Below are 26752 nucleotides of genomic sequence, written 5' to 3'. Positions count from 1 at the left end.
GCCGGCCCAGGCCGTGGCGGGAAGCCCACACTCAGCAGAGGCTCCTGGGGAGGGGTCAACCCTTACGGCACAGGCGGGCAAACCGAGGTCCAGGCAGGGGTCGCTGGGGGGGTCTGTTGCCCACGGCCCCGAGGCTTCACTGAGCCCCAGCTCCGTCCCCTGTGGCCGGGGTGACCACAGGGCTCCCGTGGGTCTACCTGACAGGTGCCGTCAGAGATGCAGGCTGAAGGCTCGGCGAGGGGCAGGTGGGCTGCTGGCATTGGTCCGAGCCAGGACCCTGGAGTCGCCCCTCCCCCTCTTGGTGGGGGAGGCGGAGCGGGGCAGGCGGGGAGAGCGTCAGCTCGCAGGGCTGTCGACCGTGAGTGCAGCTCCAGGCCGCTCGGCCGGCGTGGGGGCCCCGGGGGGCCTGACCGGCGCCCTCCCACCCGCCGCAGTCTCCATCGACTCCATCCAGGAGGTGAGCGAGGGGCGGCACTCCGAGGTCTTCCAGCGCTACCCCGACGGCAGCTTCGACCCCAGCTGCTGCTTCAGCATCTACCACGGCAGCCGCCGCGAGTCGCTGGACCTGGTGTCGCCCAGCGGCGAGCAGGCCCGCGTCTGGGTCACCGGCCTGCGCTACCTCCTGGCCGGCATCAGCGACGAGGACAGCCTGGCCCGCCGCCAGCGCGCCAGGGACCAATATCCTTTGGTGCCGGGCTGGGCAGGCTCGGGCCGGGCCGTGTGCCTCGGTGGGGGGGTTCCCCGCCCTCTGCTCCTTGCAGCCTCGGGGAGGGGCTGGGCCCGGGACCGGTGTTACCCCTAACTCGGCCCCGAAGTGGCTGAAGCAGACGTTCACCGAAGCCGACAAGAACGGCGACGGCAGCCTGAGCATCGGCGAGGTGCTACAGCTGCTGCACAAACTCAACGTGAACCTGCCGCGGCAGAGGGTGAAGCAGATGTTCAGGGTGAGCGGGGGCCGCCGGCCGGAGCCTGCGCGGGGAGGGGGGGGGGCACGGCGCCCAGCCCCGGCGTCTGGGCGGGGGCAGAAATGGAGCCGCTGCAGAGGGCAGAGCTGCGCAGAGGCGGGCGGGCGTGGCTCTCGCTGCCCCCACGTGTGCCCCTGGCGCTGGGAGCCATGAAGGCGAACCCAGCAGGCCCGGCCGCACTCTGGAGCTCCCGCGGGGGAGCCGAGCTCCGTGTCAGCAGCCGGGCGCGGGGCAGGGCTGAGCCTCGCCTCGCTGCCCTGTGGGTGGAGAGAGGGCTCCACACCCAGCACACATGCACGCACACGCCACGCACACGCCACGCACACGCCACGCACACGCCACGCACACGCCACGCGCAGCCTGGCCTGGCCGTTCCTCCGTGTCCAGGCCCTGCAGGTCCTGCCTGTGCTCTCTGGAGCTCGTGGGTCTGTGCCCAAGAGAGGGCAGGCGACAGGCTGCTCAGGGAGGACTGCGAGGTTCAGGCCCCCAAGGACCCCCGTGGGGACCCAGGCTACCTGGGCAATGGGCGCCCAGCACCCAGGGCCGAGCCATGTGGGGCCTGGCTGAGGTCCCGCCACAGGCGAGGCTGGGCGGACGTGGGGTCTGTGGCAGGCGTGTGGCCGCGTGGAGGCTCCTGGGCCTGAGGTCCCTGCTCGAGGTCTCAGCTCCAAGGAGCTCGGTGGTGGCCGCCCGGGCCACCACACCTGCCTGCGGTGTGGCAACGCTGGGCCCTGGGCTCAGAGCTCTGCTGGCCCCAGGTGTCCTGGCCATGGCCTGCCCGCCGCCAGGCTGCCCCTGGGATGCCCTGGGCAGTGGGGAGAGCCCTGAGCTGGGGGGGGGGCAGGCTGGGGCTGCTGCCCAGGGGCCTGGCACGCAGTGGCCTTGCCCACGCGGGTCAGCCTGCGGGAGGTGGCCTGGTGCTGGTGCCCCTCGCCTCCCTGCCGTCTGCATGGCCGCCCTCTCCAGGCCCAGGGGAGGAGCTGTGGCCTCCGGCCAGCCTGGGTCATCCTGATAATTAGCATCAATTTGGCTACAGAGAAATCTCGATGTTGCTTCCCTGGCCTGAAATGGCACAGAGATCTGGAGCGGATGGAGACTGGCTGGGGTGCAGACTCAGTAAACCTCAGACAGCACCGAGGGGCCCAGGGCTGCACGGGCTCTCGGCCTCGTTGCCCAAGAGACCCTCGGCTTGCGGGGGGCTCGGCCGCGGGGGCCGCGGGGCGCTGCCGTGAGCCTCCTTGTGGGTTTTCACTCAGGTCAAGGGGTCACAGCTCCAACTCCGGGTCCGTAGGCGGCGCTGCCCGGCACGGGGGTGGAGGGAGGCCCCTCTCCATGAACTCTGCCCGGCCCCCACCATGCCCCCGGCTCTGCCGCGGGGGCCCTGGTTGTCCTGTGTGCGGATGGCCAGTGTCCAGTGTCGGGCCTGCCCTTCTGCCCCTCGCCAGACTCACGGGGTCTCATGCGCTATCTCGGGGCTGGGCCCCACGTTCCTCGCTCCAGCTGGCGTGGGCCCACGGCATGGACGCCAGGTCCTGCTGGGTGTCCGCCCACACGCCTGGTCATTCGGCCTCCAGGAGCACAGGTCAGGGCCCTCCTGCCCCAGGGCACCGCTGCCCTCGGGGACAAGCACGTGGCCAGTGCCCCCACTTGCTGACAGTTCTCCTGGTCCACAGGGACCTCGGGGGCCCCGGCACTGCCACCCCCACCTTGAGCTCCCCATGGGTGCGGCCGTGGAGGAGAGGCTGCCCCGGGGCGGACCTTGCTGCTGTCCATGGTGCTGACTGGTCTGTCCACAGGGCCTGGGGGGCTCCAGGCCGTCTCCGTGCACCTGGGGGTTGAGCTGTCCCGAGAAGCATGGGCCGTGTGAGGCCTGTTCCCCGGCCTCATCCTGGGGTGGGCTGCCGAGACCCCCTCAGCCTGCGAGGGGGCCCTGTGGCCGGGGAATGGCGGGGTGACGGGGGGCTGTGGGGTGGCAGTGGGGGGTTCTCAATAGGCACCCCCACTTCACAGAGCCGAATCTGGAACTGTGGACACCTCCCAGCCAGAAGCCTGCGGCCAGCTCTCAGAGGCCAGGCCTGGACAGAGCTGCCCTCAGGGCACACGGTCGCAGTGGGCAGTGGGCAGCGGGCAGTGGGCCCTGGCTGCTCCATGGCCGGGTCCCCAGTGGCCCTTCTGTGCAGCTGCGCGTGGGCCCTGCACGTGGGTTGTCCTGCTCTCCGTGGCACAGGGCCAGGGAGTGGGGTCCCTCAGGCCAGGTCCTGCCACACCAGGGCCGTCCAGGCAGTCGGAGCTCACCTGCGCTCCCAGCCCTGGGCGCACTGGGCCTCGTGGGCTCGTTTCTGAGCTGCCCCTTCCAGCCCATCCTGAGGGCCCCCGTGGACTCCATGGCCCTCGGGTAGCAGGACCCCAGCCGCTCAGGGCCCTTGTCCTCCGAGTCAGTTCTTGGACGTGGGGATGGCACCCTGCCCGCTGCCCCCCACGTCGGGCACCTCGGTGGAGGTCCTCCATCTGCCCTCACGGGGCACCGCTGGGGCAGCTCCTGTGAGTCCCTGGGGTCTCTCGTGGGCCCCTCTGATTGCAAAAACTGCGTTCCTGCCAGGGAGACCTGACCGTGACCTCCTGGGCCTCCGGGGTCAAGGACGTCACTAACTCGTGGGCCGTCAATGGCAGGGAGCTCACGAGAATTAATTCCAAGGGGTTGTTGATGCCCGCGGTGGGCGTTCGCTCCACGAGATGTTAGTGAGTCCAGTGTGGGCTGTGGGCCCTGGTGTGGGCTGTGGGCCCCATGTGGGCTGTGGGCCCCATGTAGGCTGTGTACCCCGGTGTGGGCTGTGGGCCCCATGTGGGCTGTGGGCCCCGGTGTGGGCTGTGGGCCCCATGTGGGCTGTGGGCCCCACGTGGGCTATGTACCCTGGTGTGGGGGTGTGGGCCCCGGTGTGGGCTGTGGGACCCAGTATGGGCTGTGGGCCCTGGTGTGGGCTGTGGGCCCCGTGTGGGCTGTGGGCCCCATGTGGGCTATGTACCCCGGTGTGGGGGTGTGGGCCCCGTGTGGGCTGTGGGCCCCATGTGGGCTGTGGGCCCCGGTGTGGGGGTGTGGGCCCCATGTGGGCTGTGGGCCCTGGTGTGGGCTGTGGGCCCTGGTGTGGGGGTGTGGGCCCCATGTGGGCTGTGGGCCCTGGTGTGGGCTGTGGGCCCTGGTGTGGGCTGTGACCCTGGTGTGGGCTGTGGGCCCCATGTGGGCTGTGGGCCCTGGTGTGGGCTGTGTACCCCGGTGTGGGCTGTGGGCCCCATGTGGGCTGTGGGCCCTGGTGTGGGCTGTGGGACCCAGTGTGGGCTGTGGGCCCCGTGTGGGCTGTGGGCCCCATGTGGGCTGTGGGCCTTGGTGTGGGCTGTGGGACCCAGTGTGGGCTGTGGGCCCCGTGTGGGCTGTGGGCCCCGGTGTGGGCTGTGTACCCCGGTGTGGGCTGTGGGCCCCATGTGGGCTGTGGGCCCTGGTGTGGGCTGTGGGACCCAGTGTGGGCTGTGGGCCCCATGTGGGCTGTGGGCCCCGGTGTGGTCTGTGGGCCCCGGAGTGGGGGTGTGGGCCCCATGTAGGCTGTGTACCCCGGTGTGGACTGTGGGCCCCATGTGGGCTGTGTACCCCTGTGTGGGGGTGTGGGCCCCATGTGGGCTGTGTACCCCGGTGTGGGCTGTGTACCCCGGTGTGGGGGTGTGGGCCCCATGTGGACTGTGTACCCCGGTGTGGGCTGTGTGCCCCATGTGGGCTGTGTACCCCGGTGTGGGCTGTGGGCCCCAGTGTGAGGTTGTTGACCCCAGTGAGGGGGTGTGGGCTCCATGTGGGCTGTGGACCCCGGTGGGGGCCAACTTTCGGGTCTGGTGGTCTTTGCTCTTTGGAGGCCTGGCTGGGGACAGGCCGTCACACTGGGAGAGGCCGTCACACTGGGAGAGGCCGTCACACTAGGAGAGGCCGTCACACTAGGAGAGGCGTCACACTAGGAGAGGCCGTCACGTCTAGGAGAGGCCGTCACACTGGGAGAGGCCGTCACGTCTAGGAGAGGCCGTCACACTGGGAGAGGCCGTCACACTAGGAGAGGCGTCACACTGGGAGAGGCCGTCACACTGGGAGAGGCCGTCACACTAGGGAGAGGCCGTCACACTAGGAGAGGCCGTCACACTAGGAGAGGCCGTCACACTGGGAGAGGCCGTCACACTGGGAGAGGCCGTCACACTAGGAGAGGCCGTCACACTGGGAGAGGCCGTCACACTGGGAGAGGCCGTCACACTAGGAGAGGCGTCACACTGGGAGAGGCCATCACACTAGGAGAGGCGTCACACTGGGAGAGGCGTCACACTAGGAGAGGCGTCACACTGGGAGAGGCCGTCACACTAGGAGAGGCCGTCACACTAGGAGAGGCCATCACACTAGGAGAGGCCGTCACACTGGGAGAGGCCGTCACACTAGGAGAGGCCGTCACACTGGGAGAGGCCGTCACACTGGGAGAGGCCGTCACACTGGGAGAGGCCGTCACACTGGGAGAGGCCGTCACACTAGGGAGAGGCCGTCACACTAGGAGAGGCCGTCACACTGGGAGAGGCGTCACACTGGGAGAGGCCGTCACACTAGGAGAGGCCGTCACACTGGGAGAGGCCGTCACACTGGGAGAGGCCGTCACACTGGGAGAGGCCATCACACTAGGAGAGGCCGTCACACTGGGAGAGGCCGTCACACTAGGAGAGGCCGTCACACTAGGAGAGGCGTCACACTGGGAGAGGCCGTCACACTGGGAGAGGCCGTCACACTGGGAGAGGCTGTCACACTAGGAGAGGCCGTCACACTGGGAGAGGCCGTCACACTGGGAGAGGCGTCACACTGGGAGAGGCCGTCACACTGGGAGAGGCCGTCACACTGGGAGAGGCCGTCACACTAGGAGAGGCGTCACACTGGGAGAGGCCGTCACACTGGGAGAGGCCGTCACACTGGGAGAGGCCGTCACACTAGGAGAGGCGTCACACTGGGAGAGGCCGTCACACTGGGAGAGGCCGTCACACTGGGAGAGGCCGTCACACTAGGGGAGGCCGTCACACTGGGAGAGGCCGTCACACTGGGAGAGGCGTCACACTGGGAGAGGCCGTCACACTGGGAGAGGCCGTCACACTGGGAGAGGCCGTCACACTAGGAGAGGCGTCACACTGGGAGAGGCCGTCACACTGGGAGAGGCTGTCACACTGGGAGAGGCCGTCACATCTAGGAGAGGCGTCACACTGGGAGAGGCCGTCACACTGGGAGAGGCCGTCACACTGGGAGAGGCCGTCACATCTAGGAGAGGCGTCACACTGGGAGAGGCCGTCACACTGGGAGAGGCCGTCACACTGGGAGAGGCCGTCACACTGGGAGAGGCCATCACACTAGGAGAGGCGTCACACTAGGAGAGGCCGTCACACTAGGAGAGGCCATCATACTGGGAGAGGCCGTCACACTAGGAGAGGCGTCACACTGGGAGAGGCCGTCACACCGGGAGAGGCCGTCACACCAGGAGAGGCCGTCACACTAGGGAGAGGCCGTCACACTGGGAGAGGCCGTCACACTGGGAGAGGCCATCACACTAGGAGAGGCGTCACACTAGGAGAGGCCGTCACACTAGGAGAGGCCGTCACACTAGGAGAGGCGTCACACTGGGAGAGGCCGTCACACTGGGAGAGGCCGTCACACTGGGAGAGGCCGTCACACTAGGAGAGGCGTCACACTGGGAGAGGCCGTCACACTGGGAGAGGCCGTCACACTGGGAGAGGCCGTCACACTAGGAGAGGCGTCACACTAGGAGAGGCCGTCACACTGGGAGAGGCCGTCACACTGGGAGAGGCCGTCACACTGGGAGAGGCCGTCACACTAGGAGAGGCTGTCACACTGGGAGAGGCCGTCACACTAGGAGAGGCCGTCACACCAGGAGAGGCTGTCACACCAGGAGAGGCCGTCACACCAGGAGAGGCCGTCACATCTAGGAGAGGCCGTCACACTAGGAGAGGCCGTCACACTGGGAGAGGCCGTCACACTAGGAGAGGCCGTCACACCAGGAGAGGCCGTCACACCAGGAGAGGCCGTCACATCTAGGAGAGGCCGTCACACTAGGGAGAGGCCGTCACACCGGGAGAGGCCGTCACACCAGGAGAGGCCGTCACACCAGGAGAGGCCATCATACCGGGAGAGGCCGTCACACTAGGAGAGGCGTCACACTGGGAGAGGCCATCACATCTAGGAGAGGCCGTCACACCAGGAGAGGCCGTCACACCAGGAGAGGCGTCACACTGGGAGAGGCCGTCACACTGGGAGAGGCCGTCACACTAGGAGAGGCGTCACACTGGGAGAGGCCGTCACACTGGGAGAGGCCGTCACACTAGGAGAGGCGTCACACTGGGAGAGGCCATCACATCTAGGAGAGGCCGTCACACCAGGAGAGGCCGTCACACCAGGAGAGGCGTCACACTGGGAGAGGCCGTCACACCAGGAGAGGCCGTCACACTGGGAGAGGCCGTCACACTGGGAGAGGCCGTCACACTAGGAGAGGCGTCACACTGGGAGAGGCCGTCACACTAGGAGAGGCTGTCACACTAGGAGAGGCCGTCACACTAGGGAGAGGCCGTCACACTGGGAGAGGCCGTCACACTGGGAGAGGCCGTCACACTGGGAGAGGCCGTCACACTAGGGAGAGGCCGTCACACTAGGAGAGGCGTCACACTGGGAGAGGCCGTCACACTAGGAGAGGCCGTCACACTAGGAGAGGCCGTCACACTAGGAGAGGCTGTCACACTGGGAGAGGCCATCACACTGGGAGAGGCCGTCACACTAGGAGAGGCGTCACACTGGGAGAGGCCGTCACACTAGGAGAGGCTGTCACACTAGGAGAGGCCGTCACACTAGGGAGAGGCCGTCACACTGGGAGAGGCCGTCACACTGGGAGAGGCCGTCACACTAGGGAGAGGCCGTCACACTAGGAGAGGCGTCACACTGGGAGAGGCCGTCACACTGGGAGAGGCCGTCACACTAGGGAGAGGCCGTCACACTAGGAGAGGCCGTCACACTAGGAGAGGCCATCACACTAGGAGAGGCCGTCACACTAGGAGAGGCCGTCACACTAGGAGAGGCCGTCACACTGGGAGAGGCCATCACACTAGGAGAGGCCGTCACACTAGGAGAGGCTGTCACACTAGGAGAGGCCGTCACACTGGGAGAGGCCGTCACACTAGGGAGAGGCCGTCACACTAGGAGAGGCCGTCACACTGGGAGAGGCCGTCACACTAGGAGAGGCGTCACACTAGGAGAGGCCGTCACACTAGGAGAGGCCGTCACACTGGGAGAGGTCGTCACATCTAGGAGAGGCCGTCACACTAGGAGAGGCCGTCACACTGGGAGAGGCCGTCACACTAGGAGAGGCCGTCACACTGGGAGAGGCCGTCACACTAGGAGAGGCTGTCACACTGGGAGAGGCCATCACACTAGGAGAGGCCGTCACACTGGGAGAGGCCGTCACACTGGGAGAGGCCGTCACACTAGGAGAGGCGTCACACTAGGAGAGGCCGTCACACTAGGAGAGGCCGTCACACTAGGAGAGGCCGTCACACTGGGAGAGGCCGTCACACTAGGAGAGGTCGTCACATCTAGGAGAGGCCGTCACACTGGGAGAGGCCGTCACACTGGGAGAGGCCGTCACACTAGGAGAGGCCGTCACACTGGGAGAGGCCGTCACACTGGGAGAGGCCGTCACACTGGGAGAGGCCGTCACACTAGGAGAGGTCGTCACATCTAGGAGAGGCCGTCACACTGGGAGAGGCCGTCACACCAGGAGAGGCCGTCACACCAGGAGAGGCCGTCACACTAGGAGAGGCCGTCACACCAGGAGAGGCCGTCACACCAGGAGAGGCCGTCACACTAGGAGAGGCCGTCACACCAGGAGAGGCCGTCATACTGGGAGAGGCCGTCACGGCTGCTTTCCTGGGGTCTTCCTGGCAGGAGGGTCTGAGGGTGAGTCAGGAGCCGCCGTTTGGGAGCCCCGGGTAGGGACCTGAAGCCGGGCACCCTCCATGGCAGGGAGGAGTCTGGGCTTGGTCTGGGGCTCAGCTGGGGCGGGAGTGGCCGCAGTGCCCTGCGCGGCTTGCGTGGTCAAGGGTGGAACCGAGGCGTCACTCGCAGGAGGCGGACACGGATGACCACCAGGGCACGCTGGGCTTCGAGGAGTTCTGCGCCTTCTACAAGATGATGTCCACGCGCCGGGACCTCTACCTGCTCATGCTGACCTACAGCAACCACAAGGACCACCTGGACGCCGCCGACCTGCAGCGCTTCCTGGAGGTGGAGCAGAAAGTAAGAGCCCGCCCGGGGCTGCGCGGCGTGCCGCGGTGTGCCAGAGCCCAGGCCACGCGCGCCACGCGAGCCACGCGCGCCACGGCCAACCGGCTTTGGCTGCCGTATCCAAGGGCTCAGCGATGTCTCCTCCGAGGGCCTCTGGGCCCGGAGCCCCAGCTGTGGACAGCCTGAGCCTGCAAGGGACACCACGTGTGCCCCGGCACTGGCTCTGGGCCTGGCACCGCATGGGTTAGAGTTCTGTGGTCTGCCTGACGACTGTCCCTAACCTGCCATGCTCTGGCCCCCCAGCAGTGCCCGTCCATCCTCTGGGGATGCTGCCCCACTGACCAGACACCCGGTGTCCTGAGCGCAGGGGCCTGGGCACGGACTGGGCGCCACCTGCTCTAGTGACCGGACCTGGCCGCCCAGCGAAGCAGGGATGAGAGCAGCCAGAGCCTTGTGGAGAGAGTGCTCCGGGGGCGGGGGCTGGGGGCTTCAGGGAGGCCTGTACCCCCGTCTAGGGCCTCCCCCCATTCTGGGGCCTCTCCCCACAGTGTGGAACCTCCCCTGCCCCCAGTCTGGGGCTTCTCCCCCACATAGTCTGGGTCCTCCCCCCACAGTTAGGACCTCCCCTCACAGCCTGGAACCCCCCGGTCTGGGGCCTCCCCCCTCCAGTCTGGGAGCTGTTTCCACATCTGGGGCCACACAGCGTCCTCCGTGCTCAGGCAGGGACACAGGTCAGGATTCCCGCATTCCCAGTCAGGGTCCCTGGGTTCGAGTCTCAGGTCTCCCTCCCATCATGCATCTCGCTAACGTCCACCCTGGGAGGAGGCCAGGGCTCTGAGGAACTTGGGTCCTGCCAGCCCGCGGGGAGCCGGGTGGACTCCCCAGCTCCAACCTGGGGGCTCAGCTCCGCTGTTGCAGGGATGCGGGGAGTGGACAGCGGCGGTGAGAGCGCCTCCCAGTCCTGCAGGGGGCACTTGGTCCACAGCCCGGCCTCAGGGCTCTGGCCGCCTGGGGCCCACGATTGAGCTCTGAGCCCGTCCTGCCGCCTCCCACCCTCTCCCCTCCCCATGCTCCTGGGCGGGGGAGGGGGCACTGGTGGGCCCACCATAGGACCGGATCTCCTGGCCCCTAGTGATCTGGAGGCCCTGAGCTCGCGGGGCCACGCTGGGCCGGGCTGCGGCTCTCGGCTTTGCCACCAGGGTCACGAGCAGGGCCTCGGGCAGCCGGCAGGAGGGGCCGCAGGGGCTCCCTCTGCCCCCGCTCCCCACACAGGCCTCCACCCCACTTACGGAAGGAGGGGGTCCGCACTGTGGGTCAGTGAGGGCTGCCCGGGGCCTGGGAGCCGCCTCTGGGTCCCGAGTCCGTGACCCCGCGATGAGCGGATCGGAGGCGGGGTGGCTGGGAGGACCGGCGGCCGCCCGAGCGGAGGGTGTGCTCTGGCCTAGATGGCGGGCGTGACGCTGGAGAGCTGCCGGGACATCATCGAGCAGTTTGAGCCCTGCCCCGAAAACAAGAGGAAGGGGGCGCTGGGCATCGACGGTGAGCGCAGCCCCGGGGGGGGGGGGCGCTGGGCATCGACGGTGAGCGCAGCCCCGGGGGCCGCCTGCGGGCCTGGACAGCGTGGGGGGCTGGTGGGACCAGGGGCAGGGCCCGGGGCGGCCGCCTGCGAGCCTGGACAGCGTGGGGGGGCGCCAGTGGGACCAGGGGCAGGGCCCGGGGCGGCCGCCTGCGAGCCTGGACAGCGTGGGGGGGCGCCGGTGGGACCAGGGGCAGGGCCCGGGGCGGCCGCCTGCGAGCCTGGACAGCGTGGGGGGGCGCCGGTGGGACCAGGGGCAGGGCCCGGGGCGGCCGCCTGCGGGCCTGGACAGCGTGGGGGGCCGGTGGGGCCAGGGGCGGGGCCTGGGGTGGCTGCCTGCGGGCCTGGACAGCCTGGGGGGCCGGTGGGGCCAGGGGCGGGGCCTGGGGTGGCTGCCTGCGAGCCTGACGGTGCGGGGGGGGGGTGGCGGGCCCCGAAAACAAGAGCAAGGGGGTGCTGGGCATTGACAGTGAGCGCAGTCCCGGGGGCGGGCCAGGGGCGGGGCTGGGGTGGCTGCCTGCGGGCCTGGACAGCGTGGGGGCTGGTGGGACCAGGGGCGTGGGCCTGGGGCGGCCGCCTGCAGGCCTGGATGGCTCAGGGCCGGTGGGGCCAGGGGCGGGGCCCGGGGCGGCAGCCTGTGGGCCTGGACAGCGTGGGGGCGCCGGTGGGACCAGGGGCAGGGCCTGGGGCGGGTCCAGGCCAGCGGCTGAGCCCCCCCCCCCGGCCCCGCAAGGCTTCACCAACTACACCCGGAGCCCGGCCGGCGACATCTTCAATCCCGAGCACCATGGTGTCCACCAGGACATGTCGCGGCCACTCAGCCACTACTTCATCACCTCGTCCCACAACACCTACCTCGTGGGGGACCAGCTCATGTCCCAGTCTCGAGTGGACATGTACGCCTGGGTCCTGCAGGCCGGCTGCCGCTGCGTGGAGGGTGAGCACAGCCCAGGGCCGGGCTGGGGGCTGCGGCCTCTGGGGTGGGGCTGGGCCGGGCCCCAGGAGCCATGTGAGTGCCGGGCAGGGGCCAGGCCGGGCGGGTCCCTCCTGAGTGCGCCCCGGTGACCGAGGCGGCTGCCCGCAGTGGACTGCTGGGACGGGCCGGACGGGGAGCCCATCGTGCACCACGGCTACACCTTGACCTCCAAGATCCTCTTCAGAGACGTCGTGGAGACCATCAACAAGTACGCCTTCCTCAAGAACGAGTGAGTGGTGCGGGGCGGGGCTTCCCTCCTGGGGCGGGCACAGGGGACGGGGGCGGGGCTTCCCTCCTGGGGCGGGCACAGGGGACGGGGGCGGGGCTTCCCTCCTGGGGCGGGCACAGGGGACGGGGGCGGGGCTTCCCTCCTGGGGCAGGTGGGGGCGGGGCTTCCCTCCTCTGGGCGGCAGCCCAGGTGCACACACTTGGTGACAACCCCGCTGCCAGCCCCCCAACCCACAGCAGCGGCCCCGCCCGCGTCAGCCCCGAGAAGCCACCCTGTGTCCAGGCTCAGCTTCGCGGTGGCTCGGCCGCTGAAGAAAATCCAGCTTAGTCTCTGGCACGGGGGCCGTGGGAGCCCCTCCCAGTCTGGGCTGCGCCAGGCCCGGGGGCCAGGGCCGCACAGGCGAGGCTGTCAGGGCCCTCAGACAGGCCCCCACGCTGCGTGAGCCCCGCGAGAGTGCGGGGCCGGGGCGGCCTGTGGGGTGGCCAGGCCCTGAGACCGTGGCCGGTGGGCACTGGGGGCCACGCGGGGGAGGGCTTGAGCCCGGGTGCCAGCCCCAGGTTCTGCCCGGGCAGTGGGAGGCGAGGGCAGTCCCCCGCCCCAGTGCCCCTGCCCGTCTCCCACAGGTCCGTGGCCTGAGTGGAGCGTGGGTGTGGTCACGGCTGACAGAGCTGAAGGAGGAGTCCCCGCTGTGGTCCCCACGGGCCCGGGCGGGCGGCTGCCTGTCCTGCTGGGTGCTGGGTGCCGGGCTGGGCGGGGCCGTCTGAGGGGCGGTGCCCCAGGGCGGAGGGGCTGTCTGTCTGTCTGTCTGTGACTCCGCGCTGCTCCTCAGGGAAGTCCACGTCGCTTCTGAACCACGGCCTTCAGACAGCGCCCGCGCCTTCTCTCCCGGCCCCTTTGCCCCCACTCAGCTGATTTTTTTCTTTTTTAAAAAAGATTTAGGCCGGCGCCGCGGCTCACTAGGCTAATCCTCCACCTGCGGCGCCGGCACACCGGGTTCTAGTCCCAGTCGGGGCGCCGGATTCTGTCCCGGTTGCCCCTCTTCCAGGCCAGCTCTCTGCTGTGGCCAGGGAGTGCAGTGGAGGATGCCCAAGTGCTTGGGCCCTGCACCCCATGGGAGACCAGGAGAGGCACCTGGCTCCTGCCTTCGGATCAGCGCGGTGCGCTGGCTGCCAACGCAGCGGCCATAGCGGCCACTTGGGGGGTGAACCAACAGAAGGAAGACCTCTCTCTCTCTCTCTCTCTCTCTCTCTGTCTAAATCTGTCAAAAGAAAAATTTAAAAAAGATTTATTTTATTTATTTGAAAGGCAGAGTTACAAAGAGAGAGAGAGTGAGCGAGAGAGCGAGAGCGAGAAGACGGAAGGAGAAGGAAAGTCTCCGTCTGCGGGTTCACTCCCCAAATGGCCACAGAGGCTGGGCTGGGCCAGGCGGAGGCCAGGAGCCTGGACTCCATTGGGCTCCCAGAGCGCAGGGGCCCAAGCGCGGGGCCGCCCTCCGCTGCTTCCCCAGCCAGGCAGGAAGCTGGACCGAAGTAGCCGGGACCTGACCCGGCGTCCGCGGGGAAGCCGGCATCGCAGGGGGCCGCTTAGCCTGCCCCTCACCGGCGGCCGCCCACTCAGCCGCTTCTCCGAGCCCCGTGGGCCCTGGCTCAGCCGGCCCCCTGCCCCGGCCTCAGGTACCCCGTGATCCTGTCCATCGAGAACCACTGCAGTGTCGCCCAGCAGAAGAAGATGGCCCAGTACCTGACCGACATCCTGGGGGACAAGCTGGACCTGTCGTCGGTGGGCGGCGAGGACGCCACGCTGCTGCCGTCCCCGCAGATGCTCAAGGGAAAGATTCTGGTGAAGGTGAGGCCGGGGGGGGGGGCAAGGCTGGCCGTGTCCAGTCCGAGCCGGCTGCCGCCCCAGCCCTCCCCCGAGCCCCTCCCACCGCCACCGCCTCCCCCAGGGGAAGAAGCTCCCGGCCGACATCAGCGAGGACGCGGAGGAGGGCGAGGTGTCGGACGAGGACAGCGCCGACGAGATCGACGAGGACTGCAAACTGCTCAACGGGGAGGTGACGGCCCGGGGGGAGCAGCCCCCCCAGAGCAGCCCCCAGAGCAGCCCCCCCAGAGCAGCCCCCCCAGACCAGCCCCCAGAGCAGCCCCCAGAGCAGCTCCCCAAAGGGCAGCAGCCCCCCCAGACCAGCCCCCCCAAGATCAGCCCCCAGAGCAGCCCCCCCAGACCAGCCCCCCCAGAGCAGCCCCCAGAGCAGCCCCCAGAGCAGCCCCCCCGAGGGCAGCCCCCCCAGACCAGCCCCCCAGACCAGCCCCCAGACCAGCCCCCCAGACCAGCCCCCCAGAGCAGCTCCCCAAAGGGCAGCAGCCCCCCCAGACCAGCCCCCAAGACCAGCCCCCAGAGCAGCCCCCCCAGACCAGCCCCCCCAGAGCAGCCCCCAGAGCAGCCCCCAGAGCAGCCCCCCCGAGGGCAGCCCCCCCAGACCAGCCCCCAAGACCAGCCCCCAGACCAGCCTCCCAGACCAGCCCCCCCAGAGCAGCCCCCCAGAGCAGCTCCCCAAAGGGCAGCAGCCCCCCCAGAGCAGCCCCAAGACCAGCCCCCAGAGCAGCCCCCCCAGACCAGCCCCCCAGAGCAGCCCCAAGACCAGCCCCCCCAAGGGCAGCCCCCCCAGGGGCAGCCCCCACCGCCACCGCCGCCGGGCGAGTCAGGGGGGCGGGCTCCAGGGCAGCTGTCCCCCCAGTGTAGGTGGCCCCATTCCTGCGCTGCCTTTGGGGTGCCGTCCGCCTCCCCTGGAATCCGAGGCCCAGTGCCGGCTCCCTCGGGGAGCAGGGACAGTGGTGGGGGCTGGGACCACCCAGGCTCAGCTCCATTCCCACCTGGAGCCTGCAGCTCCCTGGCCCCTTCCGGCCAGCCACAGCAGGTGGCCCCGCCCAGCTGCCCGTGCCCAGCGCAGGCCGCACCTCAAGGTCCCCCAATACCTAGAACTCACGTGGGAGGAGTCTGCCGTTGACCCGCCTCCCTGCGGCTCAGCCTGGGGGCTGGGGCTGAGGGGGCGTGGGGGACCCCCGGTGGGCGCCAGGCCTGGGGAACCTTCCCCAAGCCTGCAGCCTCTCCCTGCCCTAGGCCTGCGCGTTCTCTGGCATCTCTGACGTCCACTCATGTCCACTCCAGCTTGGGCACCAGGGATGTGCAGCTGCCCTGGAGAGCCCAAGTGGTCAGGGTTGGCCTGGGGCTGCCCCAGCAAGCAGAGGCACCTCACCCAGCCTGGCTTTGCCCTGAAGTCTGTCCCTGGTCCCTGGCCCGTCTCCCTGGGGCCTGTGCTGCCCACCGTGCGTCCTGACCTCTGCCACCTGAGCTGGACGCCCGAGCTGCTGCAGGCCCCCGGTGGCACTGGTCAGGCCCTGAGGGGCCGGGGCCGCTGGGGCGGGGGCGCGGGCTCACGGCCGCCTCTGGCTCCCACAGGCGTCCACCAACCGGAAGCGCGTGGAAGCCGTGGCCAAGAAGAAGCTGGACTCCCTCATCAAAGAGTCCAAGATCCGGGACTGCGAGGACCCGAATGGCTTCGCCGTGTCCACCCTGCTCCCCTCCGGGAAAGCCGGCCACAAGGCAGGGGCCAAAAAGGTGAGGCCCCCGTGCTGGGGGCACACGCACCCGCACACACCCGCACACACGTCCCCACGTGCTGGCGCACGTCTGCACATACATGCATCTGCACACACCTTGCACGCACACGTGAGCACACACTGCAATGCGCACACACGAACACACACACACTGCAGTGCTCACACCTGTGCACACACCTGTGAACACACCCTGCAGTGCACACACATGTGAACACACACTGTAACGCACACACATTGCACGCATACGTGAACACACACACTACAATGTGCACACCTTGCATGCACACGTGAGCACACACACTGCAATGCACACACCTGTGCACACACACTACAATGCGCACACCTGTGCATGCACACGTGAGCACACACTGCAGGGCACACACCTTGCACGCACACGTGAGCACACACACTGCAGGGCACACCCCTGTGTCCACCTGGGGCTTCGTCGTGAGGGTGCAGGGTGCAGGTGCTCGGGCTTGCGCGCCGGCGTCCTACCCAGCCCGGCTCCAGCTGGCGCTGATGGCTACTGTCTGACCGCTTGGGGCCTGGAGACCAGAGTGGGTGGCGGCCCCCAGGGGCCCGCGGCTCCTCCTTGCCAAGGGTCTCAGAGACGCGACGGCCTCAGGAGCCGTCCACCAGCAGGCAGAAGGCCACCCTGCATGTCCAGTGCCCCCTCTGGCGTGGGGGCCCCCGTGTCCACATGGGAGAGAGGGGCTATCCCAGCAGATGCTATGGTGGGCAGGGCTGCTGGCCTGGGTGGGCGGGGCCGAGATGCCTAGGGCTTGGAGGGCCCTGCCCACTGCCCAGGCGGTGTCCCTGGGAGGGCTGGGAAGGTGGCTCCGCCTTTGCTGGGGCCGAGTGCCCCGTGGGGACCGGTACTTGTAGATGCGGGCATCGTGTCTCACCCACGGCCTCACAGGTGGCCGTCATGGTGGGCGCTGGCGGCCGCCTGTATTTTCAGTCCTGAGCCCAATGGACAGCGCACAGCCTGACCTGGGGCCCCCGCCGGGGCGGCTGCAGGGAGACGCCGGGGAGGAGGGGCTTAGCTGGGCTGCAGGGGTCACACAGGGTGCGCTCCGCCCCGAGTCACTCACACCTGTCCCCACGGGTGTCCCTACGAGGGAGCACAGGGATCTTGGGGGACAGAGGGGACCCCTGCAGGGCTGGGGATCAGCTGTCTTCAGCTGGGGGCCCTGCCCGGTGCCCCGCCACCGTCCCCTCCGTCCGGGGCACCTGGCCTCCTGCGCTGTGCTCTGGGGTGGGAGGTGCCAGCCGGGGGGCTGTGGGCAGCTGTGGGAGCTCCCGCCCCGTGCCTGGGCCAGGACGTGATCTGGCCAGGCCTGGCCCCTGTCTCTCACAGTCAGCTCCCCGCAGCATCCCAGGTGGGGTCTAAAGGGCCTCCACGCGTGTTCTGAACACGCTGTGAGCGCAGCTTCCGGCACGTTCCAGTGTTAGCCACCAGCTAAGGGGGGGGTGGGGGCTGCGGGGAGAAGAGCGCCCGGTGGCTGCCCGGGGCGGGGAGGGTCCTGAGAGCCAGCTGGCCAGGCCGCTCTGGGCAGACCCTGGCTCCCTGTAAGGAGGGGCAGGCACAGGTCTGGGTGAGCGTCTGGGGCGTCCCCGGATTGGGCAGAGCACAGGGAGCCGGCGGCATGCGTGTGGCACCCCTGGGCCCCACTTTCCAATGTGTCTGTGGGCGGTGTCCAGGCAGAGACCAACGGCCAGGCTGAGGGTCAAGGGGTCAGTGCTGTCAGAGCCCAGCGTGCGCTGTTCCTGGCAACCTGGGAGCATCCATGGGTGTGGCCAAGGGTTTAGGGGCGTGGCTGAGGGTGGACGGTGTGGCCAAAGGCATCTCAGGGGCGTGGCCGAGGGTGTAGGGGCGTGGCCAAGGTGGGGGGGCATGTCCCTGGTGTGTGCAGGGCTGTGGCGGAGGGCGTGTCCATGGGGCATTCCACTGTGCCCCTCACCACTCTCCCTGCCCTCCCTGCCTTCCTCCCTGCCTGGCTCAGGGCGGGGCCCACCCTGTCCCCCTCTGTGGCTCCCTCAGGCTCAGGCCGGGGCTGAGGAGGACGCGGGCTCCGGGGAGGACAGCAGAGCTGGCCGCCAGAACAGCCGCCTCCTTGGGAGTAGCTTCTCCAAGGCCAAGGTCAGCCCCGCCCGCACCAGCCAGAGGGTGGGTGTCCCCTGCAGCCCCAGAGCCCACGTGGAGACTGGAGGTGCCGGCTGCGGCAGGGTCAGCCCAGGCCGCGGTGGTGGCTTCGTGGCTCCCCGGCCACCCCTCTCCTGGGCCCGCGCCGGCCAGTGCTCTGCACCCGGGCCCCCGAGGCTGTCCTGGGCCGGGCACTGCAGAGGTCCTGGGGCCCCACGGGCAGGACTGGACCGGGAGGCCTCAGGCAGGCCCAGCCTCCCAGCCTCGCTGTGGCCCGGCCTGAGCCGGGGCTGCAAGGGTCACAGCTCTGCCTCCCACACAGAAAAGGGGCAGCAAGAAGGCGGCCAGCGTGGAGGAGGGGGACGGGGGCCTGGACTCCCCAGGCAGCCAGAGCCGAGGGTCAGTGCCCGCGGGGACGCCCTGCATGATGGGGGGCTGCACTGTCCTGGGGGCCCCCCGCCTTTCCCTAAGGCTGATTCTGGGCGAGGCTACCAGGCAGGACTGGGGGGGCAGACGTGGGGAGCTTGCCCCCCGCCCCTCCTGGAGAAGATGGGGAGGGAGGGGGGCTGTCCTTGGGGCTCCCCCGGGATCTCAGCCCTGTGCAGCCAGCGTGGCGCCCCCAGCCCCTTCCCCAAGCTGACTGGGCTGCCCCGTGGCCCCCCCCTCACTCTGTGTCCCTCCCCAGTACCCACACTGGGCTGTCAGAGTGCCCCCACCCCGCACACCTGACCCCCCCACACCTGCTGGCCGCAGGGCCCTGACCACCCCCACCTGCTGGCCGCAGGGCCCTGACCACCCCCCCACCTGCTGGCCGCAGGGCCCTGACTCCCCCACACACCTGCTGGCCACAGGGCCCTGACCACCCCCCCACCTGCTGGCCACAGGGCCCTGACCCCCCCACCTGCTGGCCACAGGGCCCTGACCACCCCCCCACCTGCTGGCCGCAGGGCCCTGACCACCCCCCCACCTGCTGGCCGCAGGGCCCTGACCACCCCCCCACCTGCTGGCCGCAGGGCCCTGACCCCCCCCACCTGCTGGGCGCAGGGCCCTGACCACCCCCTGACACCTGCTGGCCACAGGGCCCTGACCCTCCCACCTGCTGGCCGCAGGGCCCTGACTGCCCCCCACCCCCACAGGACGGCCCGGCAGAAGAAGACCATGAAGCTGTCGCGGGCGCTCTCGGACCTGGTCAAGTACACCAAGTCCGTGGGAGCCCACGACGTGGAGACGGAGGGTGAGGGCGGGGGCCCGGGGGGGCGGGGCGCCGAGGGGCCACCCGCAGGCTGACGCCGGGGCCGCGCGCAGTGGCCTGCAGTTGGCAGGTGGCATCCTTCAGCGAGACCAAGGCCCACCAGATCCTGCAGCAGAAGCCGGCGCAGTACCTGCGGTTCAACCAGCACCAGCTGTCCCGCGTCTACCCCTCCTCCTACCGCGTGGACTCGAGCAACTACAACCCCCAGCCCTTCTGGAACGCCGGCTGCCAGATGGGTGCGCGCCCGAGCCCCCGCGGCCCCGGCTGGCCCCGCTGGGCCCTGCACACCCCCGCCCCGGCAGCACCCACAGAAGCCGACCGACTGGGGCAGCCGCTGGCCGCTGACCCGGCCGCCCGCGTGCCCCTCCCCGCAGTGGCCCTGAACTATCAGTCAGAGGGGCGGATGCTGCAGCTGAACCGGGCCAAGTTCAGCGCCAACGGCAACTGCGGCTACGTGCTCAAGCCGCCGTGCATGTGCCAGGGTGAGCCCCAGCACGCCCAGGTGGGGGTGGGTCAGGGAGCCCCCCCCAGCACGCCCAGGTGGGGGTGGGTCAGGGAGCCCCCCCAGCACGCCCAGGGTGGGGGTGGGTCAGGGAGCCCCCCCCAGCACGCCCGGGTGGGGGTGGGTCAGGGAGCCCCCAGCACGCCCAGGTGGGGGTGGGTCAGGGAGCCCCCCCCAGCACGCCCAGGTGGGGGTGGGTCAGGGAGCCCCCCCAGCACACCCAGGTGGGGGTGGGTCAGGGAGCCCCCCCAGCACACCCAGGTGGGGGTGGGTCAGGGAGCCCCCCCCAGCACGCCCAGGTGGGGGTGGGTCAGGGAGCCCCCCCAGCACGCCCAGGGTGGGGGTGGATTAGGGAGCCCCCCCAGCACGCCCAGGTGGGGTGGGTCAGGGAGCCCCCAGCATGCCCGGGTGGGGGTGGGTCAGGGAGCCCCCCCAGCACGCCCGGGTGGGGGTGGGTCAGGGAGCCCCCAGCACGCCCGGGTGGGGGTGGGTCAGGGAGCCCCTCCCCTGGAGCTGAGACCTTGGGTCTGGGGGACGCCCTTCTGCCTCTGCACTTCTAGCGCGGGCCATGTGCGCCCCACGGGGCCACCTGGAAGCCCCCACCCACACGGGGCCCGGCTGGGCTCTGTCCCACAGTTTGGGCAGTGGCCAGGCCACCAGCCCCCCCGCAACGTGGCATTGCTGCCCCCTCCAGACTCCACCTGTTCTGTGGGGGTGGGGCTCCCCGAGGCCCCAGTTCAGCCTCGCCCCCCCCCCCAGGTGTCTTCAACCCCAACTCCGAGGACCCCCTGCCCGGGCGGCTCAAGAAGCAGCTGGTGCTTCGGATCATCAGCGGCCAGCAGCTCCCCAAGCCGCGCGCCTCCATGCTGGGGGACCGCGGGGAGGTAGGCGGCGGCCGGCCCCGGGTGGCTCGGACCGGCCCCGCCCGGCCCCGCCCGGCCCCGCCCTCACCCCCGCTGCCCCCAGATCATAGACCCGTTCGTGGAGGTGGAGGTCATCGGGCTCCCGGTGGACTGCAGCAAGGAGCAGACCCGCGTGGTGGACGACAACGGTGAGGGCCGGGCTGGCCCGGGGGAGGGCGTGGCGGGGAAGGGGCGGCCCCGCTGTATGACCCTGCACCGGCCTCCAGGCTTCAACCCGCTGTGGGAGGAGACGCTGGTGTTCACCGTGCACATGCCCGAGATCGCCCTGGTCCGCTTCCTCGTCTGGGACCACGACCCCATCGGGCGCGACTTCATCGGCCAGAGGACGCTGGCCTTCAGCAGCCTGATGCCAGGTGCGCAGGGGCCGAGCTGCCAGTGTGTGGGCCGGCGCCACCGGAGGGCTTCCTGGCCTCGCTGGTCCTGCTGAGCCTGGTGGCTCAGGGAAGGGCGCGGGCTGGGGTCGGGGAGGAGGCAGACCCAGTGACCCCGCCACCCCGCCACCCCGGCTGCTGCAGGCTACCGGCACGTGTACCTGGAGGGCATGGAGGAGGCCTCCATCTTTGTGCACGTGGCTGTCAGTGACATCAGCGGTAAGGTGAGTGTCCTGGCCGGGCACGTGCCTGGGCAGGGCCAGCGCTGGCCCCTCAGCCTGTTCCTGTGGCGTCCCCAGGGCCGGCTCCAGACCCCAGGTGTGAGACCGTGGTCAGCTCCCTGGGCCTGGGGGCCTCTGCCGCTGGGGACGCCTGACCCCCGGGCCAGCTGGCGGCGTCCGAGTCCCCTTTAGGCGGCCATGGGCAGACTCGGGGCCATGTGCCCAGCTGTGCCCAGAGCCACCCTCCCGCCTGGGTCTGTTGGCCTCACCCATCCCCGGCTCACGGCCCCCCCGAGGGCGGGGCTGGCCTCCGGACCCCGTCTGCGGAGCCTGCCGCCCCCTCCGAGGTGGGGTCTGTGGACACGGAGCTGCCGCGCTCGGGCCCCGAGGCCCCGCAGGCACCCGTCTGTCCGTCCGTCGTCCGCCGCGCCTGCCGGCCTCCACCCGCGGGGCCCTCACGCCTCTCTGTCTCTTTGCTCTTGCAGTGAGCCCCCCACTGCCCAAAGCGCACCTTTGGGAGCACGGTCTTGTTAGCAGCCTCGCAGGTACCCCTGCATGCCAGGCCGCGCCCCCGCCGGCACCCGCGGCTCCTGACGCGGGGCCGGGTCCCGGGCCGTCCCGGGCGGACAGAGGCGTTTATGAGGCAGATCCAGGATTCCGCAGAGCCCCCAGCGCCTCCCCGCGTGCGCGGGCCCTGCCTAGTGCCTGGGTGGGGTCGCCCCGGGGCCAGGGCTCCAAGCCCGAATCCTGGACCTCCTTGTCAACGCCGTCCAGCCACACGCAGCAGAGCGCACTGGACGTGGGCCTTGAATCACGAGGCGGCTGATTCAAGTGCTGGCCGCGCGGCACTGCTGCCCTCGGGGGACGACCGGCCCGCTGGGCCCTGGGCTGCTCTGCACCAGCACGGCCATCACGGGGAGCGGCGGGGCGCATGTGCAGGTCCTCCCCGGTGGCCACCCGGCCCCTGCCAGCTGGTCCAGGGACTCCTGGCCACGCCCCTCAGGGGCAGTCCAAGAAGGCTTCCTGGAAAAGGCGGCCCCTCCAGAGGGCAGGGGCAGCACCAGGGCGCTGGGCATGGCAGGAGCCATGGGACAAAGCAGACCTCGGGCTAGAGTTGCCTCCCCGCTGCCCGAGGGAGGGGCGAAGGTGACCCAGGCCCTTCTCTGACCTCCTCTCCAGTCCGGTGGGCTGTGGGGGCCTCGCAGCAGGTGCACGGTGCGGGGGGGGGGGCAGGGTCTCTCTCCTGGGAGCACCCGGCAACAGCAGCCCCCTCACCCCTTGCTGGGGGGATTCTTGGTCGAAGGGAGGAGCAAGTCGCTGTCCCCGGCGAGCCTGCTCCCCAGGGCCCACCACGGCCCAGGGCCCGCCAGACCCCCAGGCAGCCACCACCTGTCGCCCGGACACACTCTGAGGCACCCTCCGTGGAGCCAGCCTCGGCCCCGGCTATGTGGGCTCCTTCTCTTGCAGGTCAAGCAGGCTCTGGGCCTAAAAGGCCTCTTCCTCCGCGGCCCAAAGCCCGGCTCGCTGGACAGTCCTGCTGCTGGGCGGCCCCCACCCCGGCCCTCCGTTAGCCAGCGGCTCCTGCGGCGCACAGCCAGCGCCCCCACCAAGACCCAGAAACCGGGCCACAGGGGCTTCCCGGAGCTGGCCCTGGGCACGCAGGACACGGGCGCTCAGGGGGCGGTGGGCGACGCGGAGGCCCCCGGCCCTGCTCCGGAAGCCCCTGCCCACCAGGGGTCTGGCAGCGGCAGCCCCCGAGGTAAGGCACCGGCAGCGGCGGCAGAGGGGACCCCCACACCAGGGCGGCCCCCGCGCGCCCCCGAGGGCCCTGGGCCTGCCAGCATGGCCGCCACGTGCATGAAGTGTGTGGTGGGCTCCTGCACCGGTGTGGACGCCGAGGGCCTGCGGAGGGAGCGGCCGCCCAGCCCGGGGCCGCAGGGTGGGCTGGTGCCCGTCAGCCAGCAGCCCCGGGCCCGGGCGGACTCACTGGGGGCTCCCGGCCGTGGCCTCCCGGGAAGAAGCAGAGAGGCCCCCGGGCAGGGCCCAGGTGGCAGCAGCTCCGCGTCCTCCGACTCCAGCAGCCCGGGCAGCCCGGGCGGCCCCCAGGTGCCCCCCGCCCAGGCCGAGGGCGCCCGCAGGCAGCCAGGGGCCCCCCCGGCAGAGACGGGCGCCTTGTTCGTTCCAAAGCTGGAGGAGATCAGGACGGCCCCCCCCGTGTCCCCCACGGGTAAGGCCAGCGCCCTCCTGCCCCCCTGGCTCCCGCATGCGCAGCCCGCCAGGCTCCGCTCCATCCCCGCCGCTTCCTGCTCCGAGCCCTGGTCCTGCGTGCACCGCTCCCTTGCTCTGTGGGCTCGGCCCGAGGGCCAGGCCCTGGGACTTCCGAGGGGTGGGGTCCGGCTGCCTGCACGGTCACGGACGCCCCTCCTGGGACGTGGGGGGTTAGTGCCCAGCTCTGTGTTGTGCGAAGTCTGGCGTGGGTCAGCGGTGCAGCTGCAAGGTGGCCCTGACGCCCCTGAGACCCTGGGCGCTCCTCTGTGTGGCCCCACCCGTGCCTGCTGGGCGTGGCGGCCACTCCAGCGCGTGGTCAGTGGGAGTGCGGTGGCTCCGGCTGGTCTGCTGCGCCCCAGCCCGGGAAGGGCACGTGCCTGGGCCTGGCCCCTGCTCTCCCCCCCCTGCACCCGCCCCCGTCCCCGTCCCTCTGCCCCGTCTGTCCTGTCCACCGCTGACCGTCTGCTTTCTATCCTCACTCACGCTGCCTCCGCAGTTAGGAAGTGAGCACAGGTAACCGCCCAGCCCCGCGAGGACCCCGTGTGTGGGCACAGGCCCGAGGCCCCCACCTCCCCCACCCCTCGGGCCCGGCAGCAGCAGGGTGGGGCCTCGGGCCTGTGTGCGCGCAGGGGCTGCTCCCGGGACGGTGCTCTGCTCTTCCACAGACGCCCCGCCTGCCCCGCCGTGCGGCCTGGAGCCCATCGCCGAGGAGCCCGCCCCACCGGCGACCACCCCCAGCGCCCCCTCCTGGGAGGGGCCCCAGCGCCCCCCAGGCTCGGCCTCAGGAGCACCTGTGCCTCTCTGGAGCAGGGGCCATGGGGACCACGGGCAGCCCCCGAGAGAGCCGTGCCCCAGCGGGAGCCCCGACGCGGCAGGCGAGAGCGAGAGCAGAAGCCGGCCTCGGGCCCTGGGCCAGCGGCCCCCGGTCAAGAGGGCAAAGAGCGAGGGGCAGGTGCCTTCCTCCCCCACTGCTGTGTACTCGGATGCCACGGGCGGGGACCAGCTGTGGCAGCGGCTGGAGCCGGGCGGCCACCGTGACAGCGTGTCCTCAGCCTCCAGCGTCTCGTCCAGTGACACAGTCATCGACCTCTCCCTGTCCCGCCTGGGTCTGGGCCGCAGCTGCGAGAGCCCAGGGAGGTGCCTGGCCCCGTGGCCCTGCCCCACCTCGGCCGCCTGCCCAGACCTGGCCCCTGTGACCAAGAGCAAGTCCAACCCCAACCTGTGGGCGGTGGGCCGGCCTCTGGCCCCGCGGTCGCCTGGCCTACCCCGCCTGGAGGGCTGGCAGGAGTGCCCAGTGGCCGCCAAGTCCAAGAGCCTGGGCGACCTGACGGCCGACGACTTCGCCCCGGGCTTCCAGGGCAGCGCCCGAAGCCTGAGCCGCGGCCTGGGCCCCCCAGGGGGGGCGTGGCGGGCGCCGGGGCGGGACGCGCTCACGGAGCAGCTGCGCTGGCTCACGGGCTTCCAGCGGGCGGGGGACATCACGTCGCCCACCAGCCTGGGCCCGGCCGCGGAGGGGGTGCTGGGCGGCTCCGGCTTCCTGCGACGCCCGTCCTCTCGCAGTCAGAGCCGTGTGCGCGCCATCGCCAGCCGGGCCCGCCAGGCCCAGGAGCGGCAGCGGCGGCAGCAAGGCCCGCACTGGCGGGGTCCCCCGGAGGAGCGGGGTGCCCCCGAGGGCTGCGTGGACACCCCTGCCCTGTGCCCCGGCCCCGAGGGCTGCGTGGACACCCCTGCCCTGTGCCCCGGCCCCGAGGCCTTGCTCCTCCTGAGGCTCTGAGCCCTCCGGCCAGCGTCCAGTGTATGCTCAGGAAATGGGGGTGGCCAGGTCCCCAGACTGCGCGCCCTGCTGGCCCTCCCGTCTGCCCCAGCAGGCATGGTTTGCACAGTTTAAGAAATACAAGCAGAATATTTAAATTTTTAGAGGCAACACTTACACACAAACCTGACTGAGTCTTTTCTATTTTCCCGCCTGGGTTCTGCCCCGTGGGTGTGCGCTGGGCTGCAGTGTCGGCCTGTGCACACGCGTGCCCGTTCCCGTGTTGGCTCATGTACACGCGTATCCTGGACGGGGCCTGTGCACACGCGTGCCCATCTCCCCCATGCTGGCCTGTGCACACGGGTGCCTGTCCCCTTGTCAGCCTCCGCACACACGTGTCCTGGAGACAGCGCATCCGCAGACCCCAGCCCTGGGACGGGACCCCCGCCCTGGGGCCACTCCTTCCCGTCCCCGGCAGCTGCCAGCCTGCCTCTCAGCCCGGGGGAGCCAGGCAGAGACCTGGGCTCTGCCCGGGAGGATGTGGGTCCGTCTGTAAGACCAGGCTGACCCCGACAGGACAAGCATGGCCCTTTGGGGAGGGGCCCAGGGCACACAGCCGGGACACTGGGGCGCTGGTAGGGCCCGGCCCCTGCTCCCAGCCACGCGGAGCCTCTGGATCACCGTTCTCCAAGCTCGGCAAGGCCCTGTCGGGCTCTGGAGAGGAGCCTGCAGACCTCAAGCCTGGGCACTGGCACGTGCGTTACACGGCTGGCGCTGGGGCCCAGTGAGCGGCCAGCTGTCCTGCACCAGGCAGCCCAGGGCCAGAGGTGAGGGGTGCCCACCAGGACCTGCAGGCCAGCTGGGGCTTCCTTATCAGGCCGCCGCCCTGGGACGGCTGGACTGTGGTGGGGCTGGTGGGGGTGACAGGCCCCAGACAGTGGCGAAGCGTGGGCCTCCGGGACATGGCGGGCAGGGTGGGGGCACAGTGTGGCTGGCAGGGGTCGCGGCATCACCACAGCAGGGTGATATGGGCCTGGCTCCGGCTGGCCTGCAGGCCCTGCACTGCCCAGCAGAGCTGTGGGAGGCATCCGGCCCCCCGCCCCCTTGCCCAGGACAGGAGTGCCCAGGCTTGGGCGACTTGGTGGGCAGCGAGGGGCAGCCATGCGGTGGCAGCCACTGTCCCCAGCAGGCGCCGCCATGCTGGCCTGGCTCAGCCCTCTCACCGTGGGGGCCTTGGCCACCCCGGGGTCCACTGGACGGCTCAGGCATCAGAGCCCAGGGAGCCCGTCCTGCTGTCCCCTCCCTGGGTGCCGGCACCAGCCGAGGGGACCTGGGCCCTGCAGCTGTCCCAGGCCACAGGCCACAGCGACAAGCAGAGAGCGCTGCCCGGGCGGGGTCTGTGCCACTCCGGCTCCCAGAGCCCTCCAGGGCCACCGACGCCTCGCTTGCTCTGCAGGCAACGGCCTCAGGCCTCGCTCTGGCCCCAGGCGCAGCGGGGACGCGGAGTGATGTTGCCAGAGGGAGGAGGCACGGGGCGGGCAGGGGTCCGGGACGAGGGAGTCAGACCCGTGAGGTTCTGGGGAAAGCAAGGGCCCCGCCCGCTCCCGGA

At 70.4% G+C, this 26752-nt stretch overlaps 1 protein-coding gene across 2 annotated transcripts in view; it reads left to right on the top strand.

The window, feature by feature from the left end:
• PLCH2 (phospholipase C eta 2) overlaps window positions 1-26079 on the top strand; it is a 59224-nt gene extending 33145 nt beyond the window's left edge. For both annotated transcript variants that reach the window (XM_070077095.1, XM_070077096.1), the window contains 20 exons: window positions 435-678; window positions 815-944; window positions 9151-9321; window positions 10755-10848; window positions 11619-11822; window positions 11970-12090; window positions 13764-13935; window positions 14036-14143; window positions 15547-15705; window positions 17752-17850; window positions 18176-18252; window positions 18990-19087; window positions 19159-19341; window positions 19480-19587; window positions 20367-20491; window positions 20574-20658; window positions 20737-20883; window positions 21046-21125; window positions 22590-23349; window positions 24056-26079. In XM_070077095.1, coding sequence (XP_069933196.1) covers window positions 435-678; window positions 815-944; window positions 9151-9321; window positions 10755-10848; window positions 11619-11822; window positions 11970-12090; window positions 13764-13935; window positions 14036-14143; window positions 15547-15705; window positions 17752-17850; window positions 18176-18252; window positions 18990-19087; window positions 19159-19341; window positions 19480-19587; window positions 20367-20491; window positions 20574-20658; window positions 20737-20883; window positions 21046-21125; window positions 22590-23349; window positions 24056-25164 — 4274 coding nt within the window. In that variant the 3' untranslated portion in view covers window positions 25165-26079. The remainder of the gene's footprint in view (window positions 1-434; window positions 679-814; window positions 945-9150; window positions 9322-10754; window positions 10849-11618; window positions 11823-11969; window positions 12091-13763; window positions 13936-14035; window positions 14144-15546; window positions 15706-17751; window positions 17851-18175; window positions 18253-18989; window positions 19088-19158; window positions 19342-19479; window positions 19588-20366; window positions 20492-20573; window positions 20659-20736; window positions 20884-21045; window positions 21126-22589; window positions 23350-24055) is intronic.
• Window positions 26080-26752: the final 673 nt, after the last annotated feature.

This window comes from Oryctolagus cuniculus, chromosome 7, assembly GCF_964237555.1.
Source record: "Oryctolagus cuniculus chromosome 7, mOryCun1.1, whole genome shotgun sequence".
NCBI classification, from domain to species: Eukaryota; Metazoa; Chordata; class Mammalia; order Lagomorpha; family Leporidae; genus Oryctolagus; species Oryctolagus cuniculus.
Note: the sequence above shows the minus strand (reverse complement) of the source record. Positions and strands in the feature narration are given on the sequence as shown.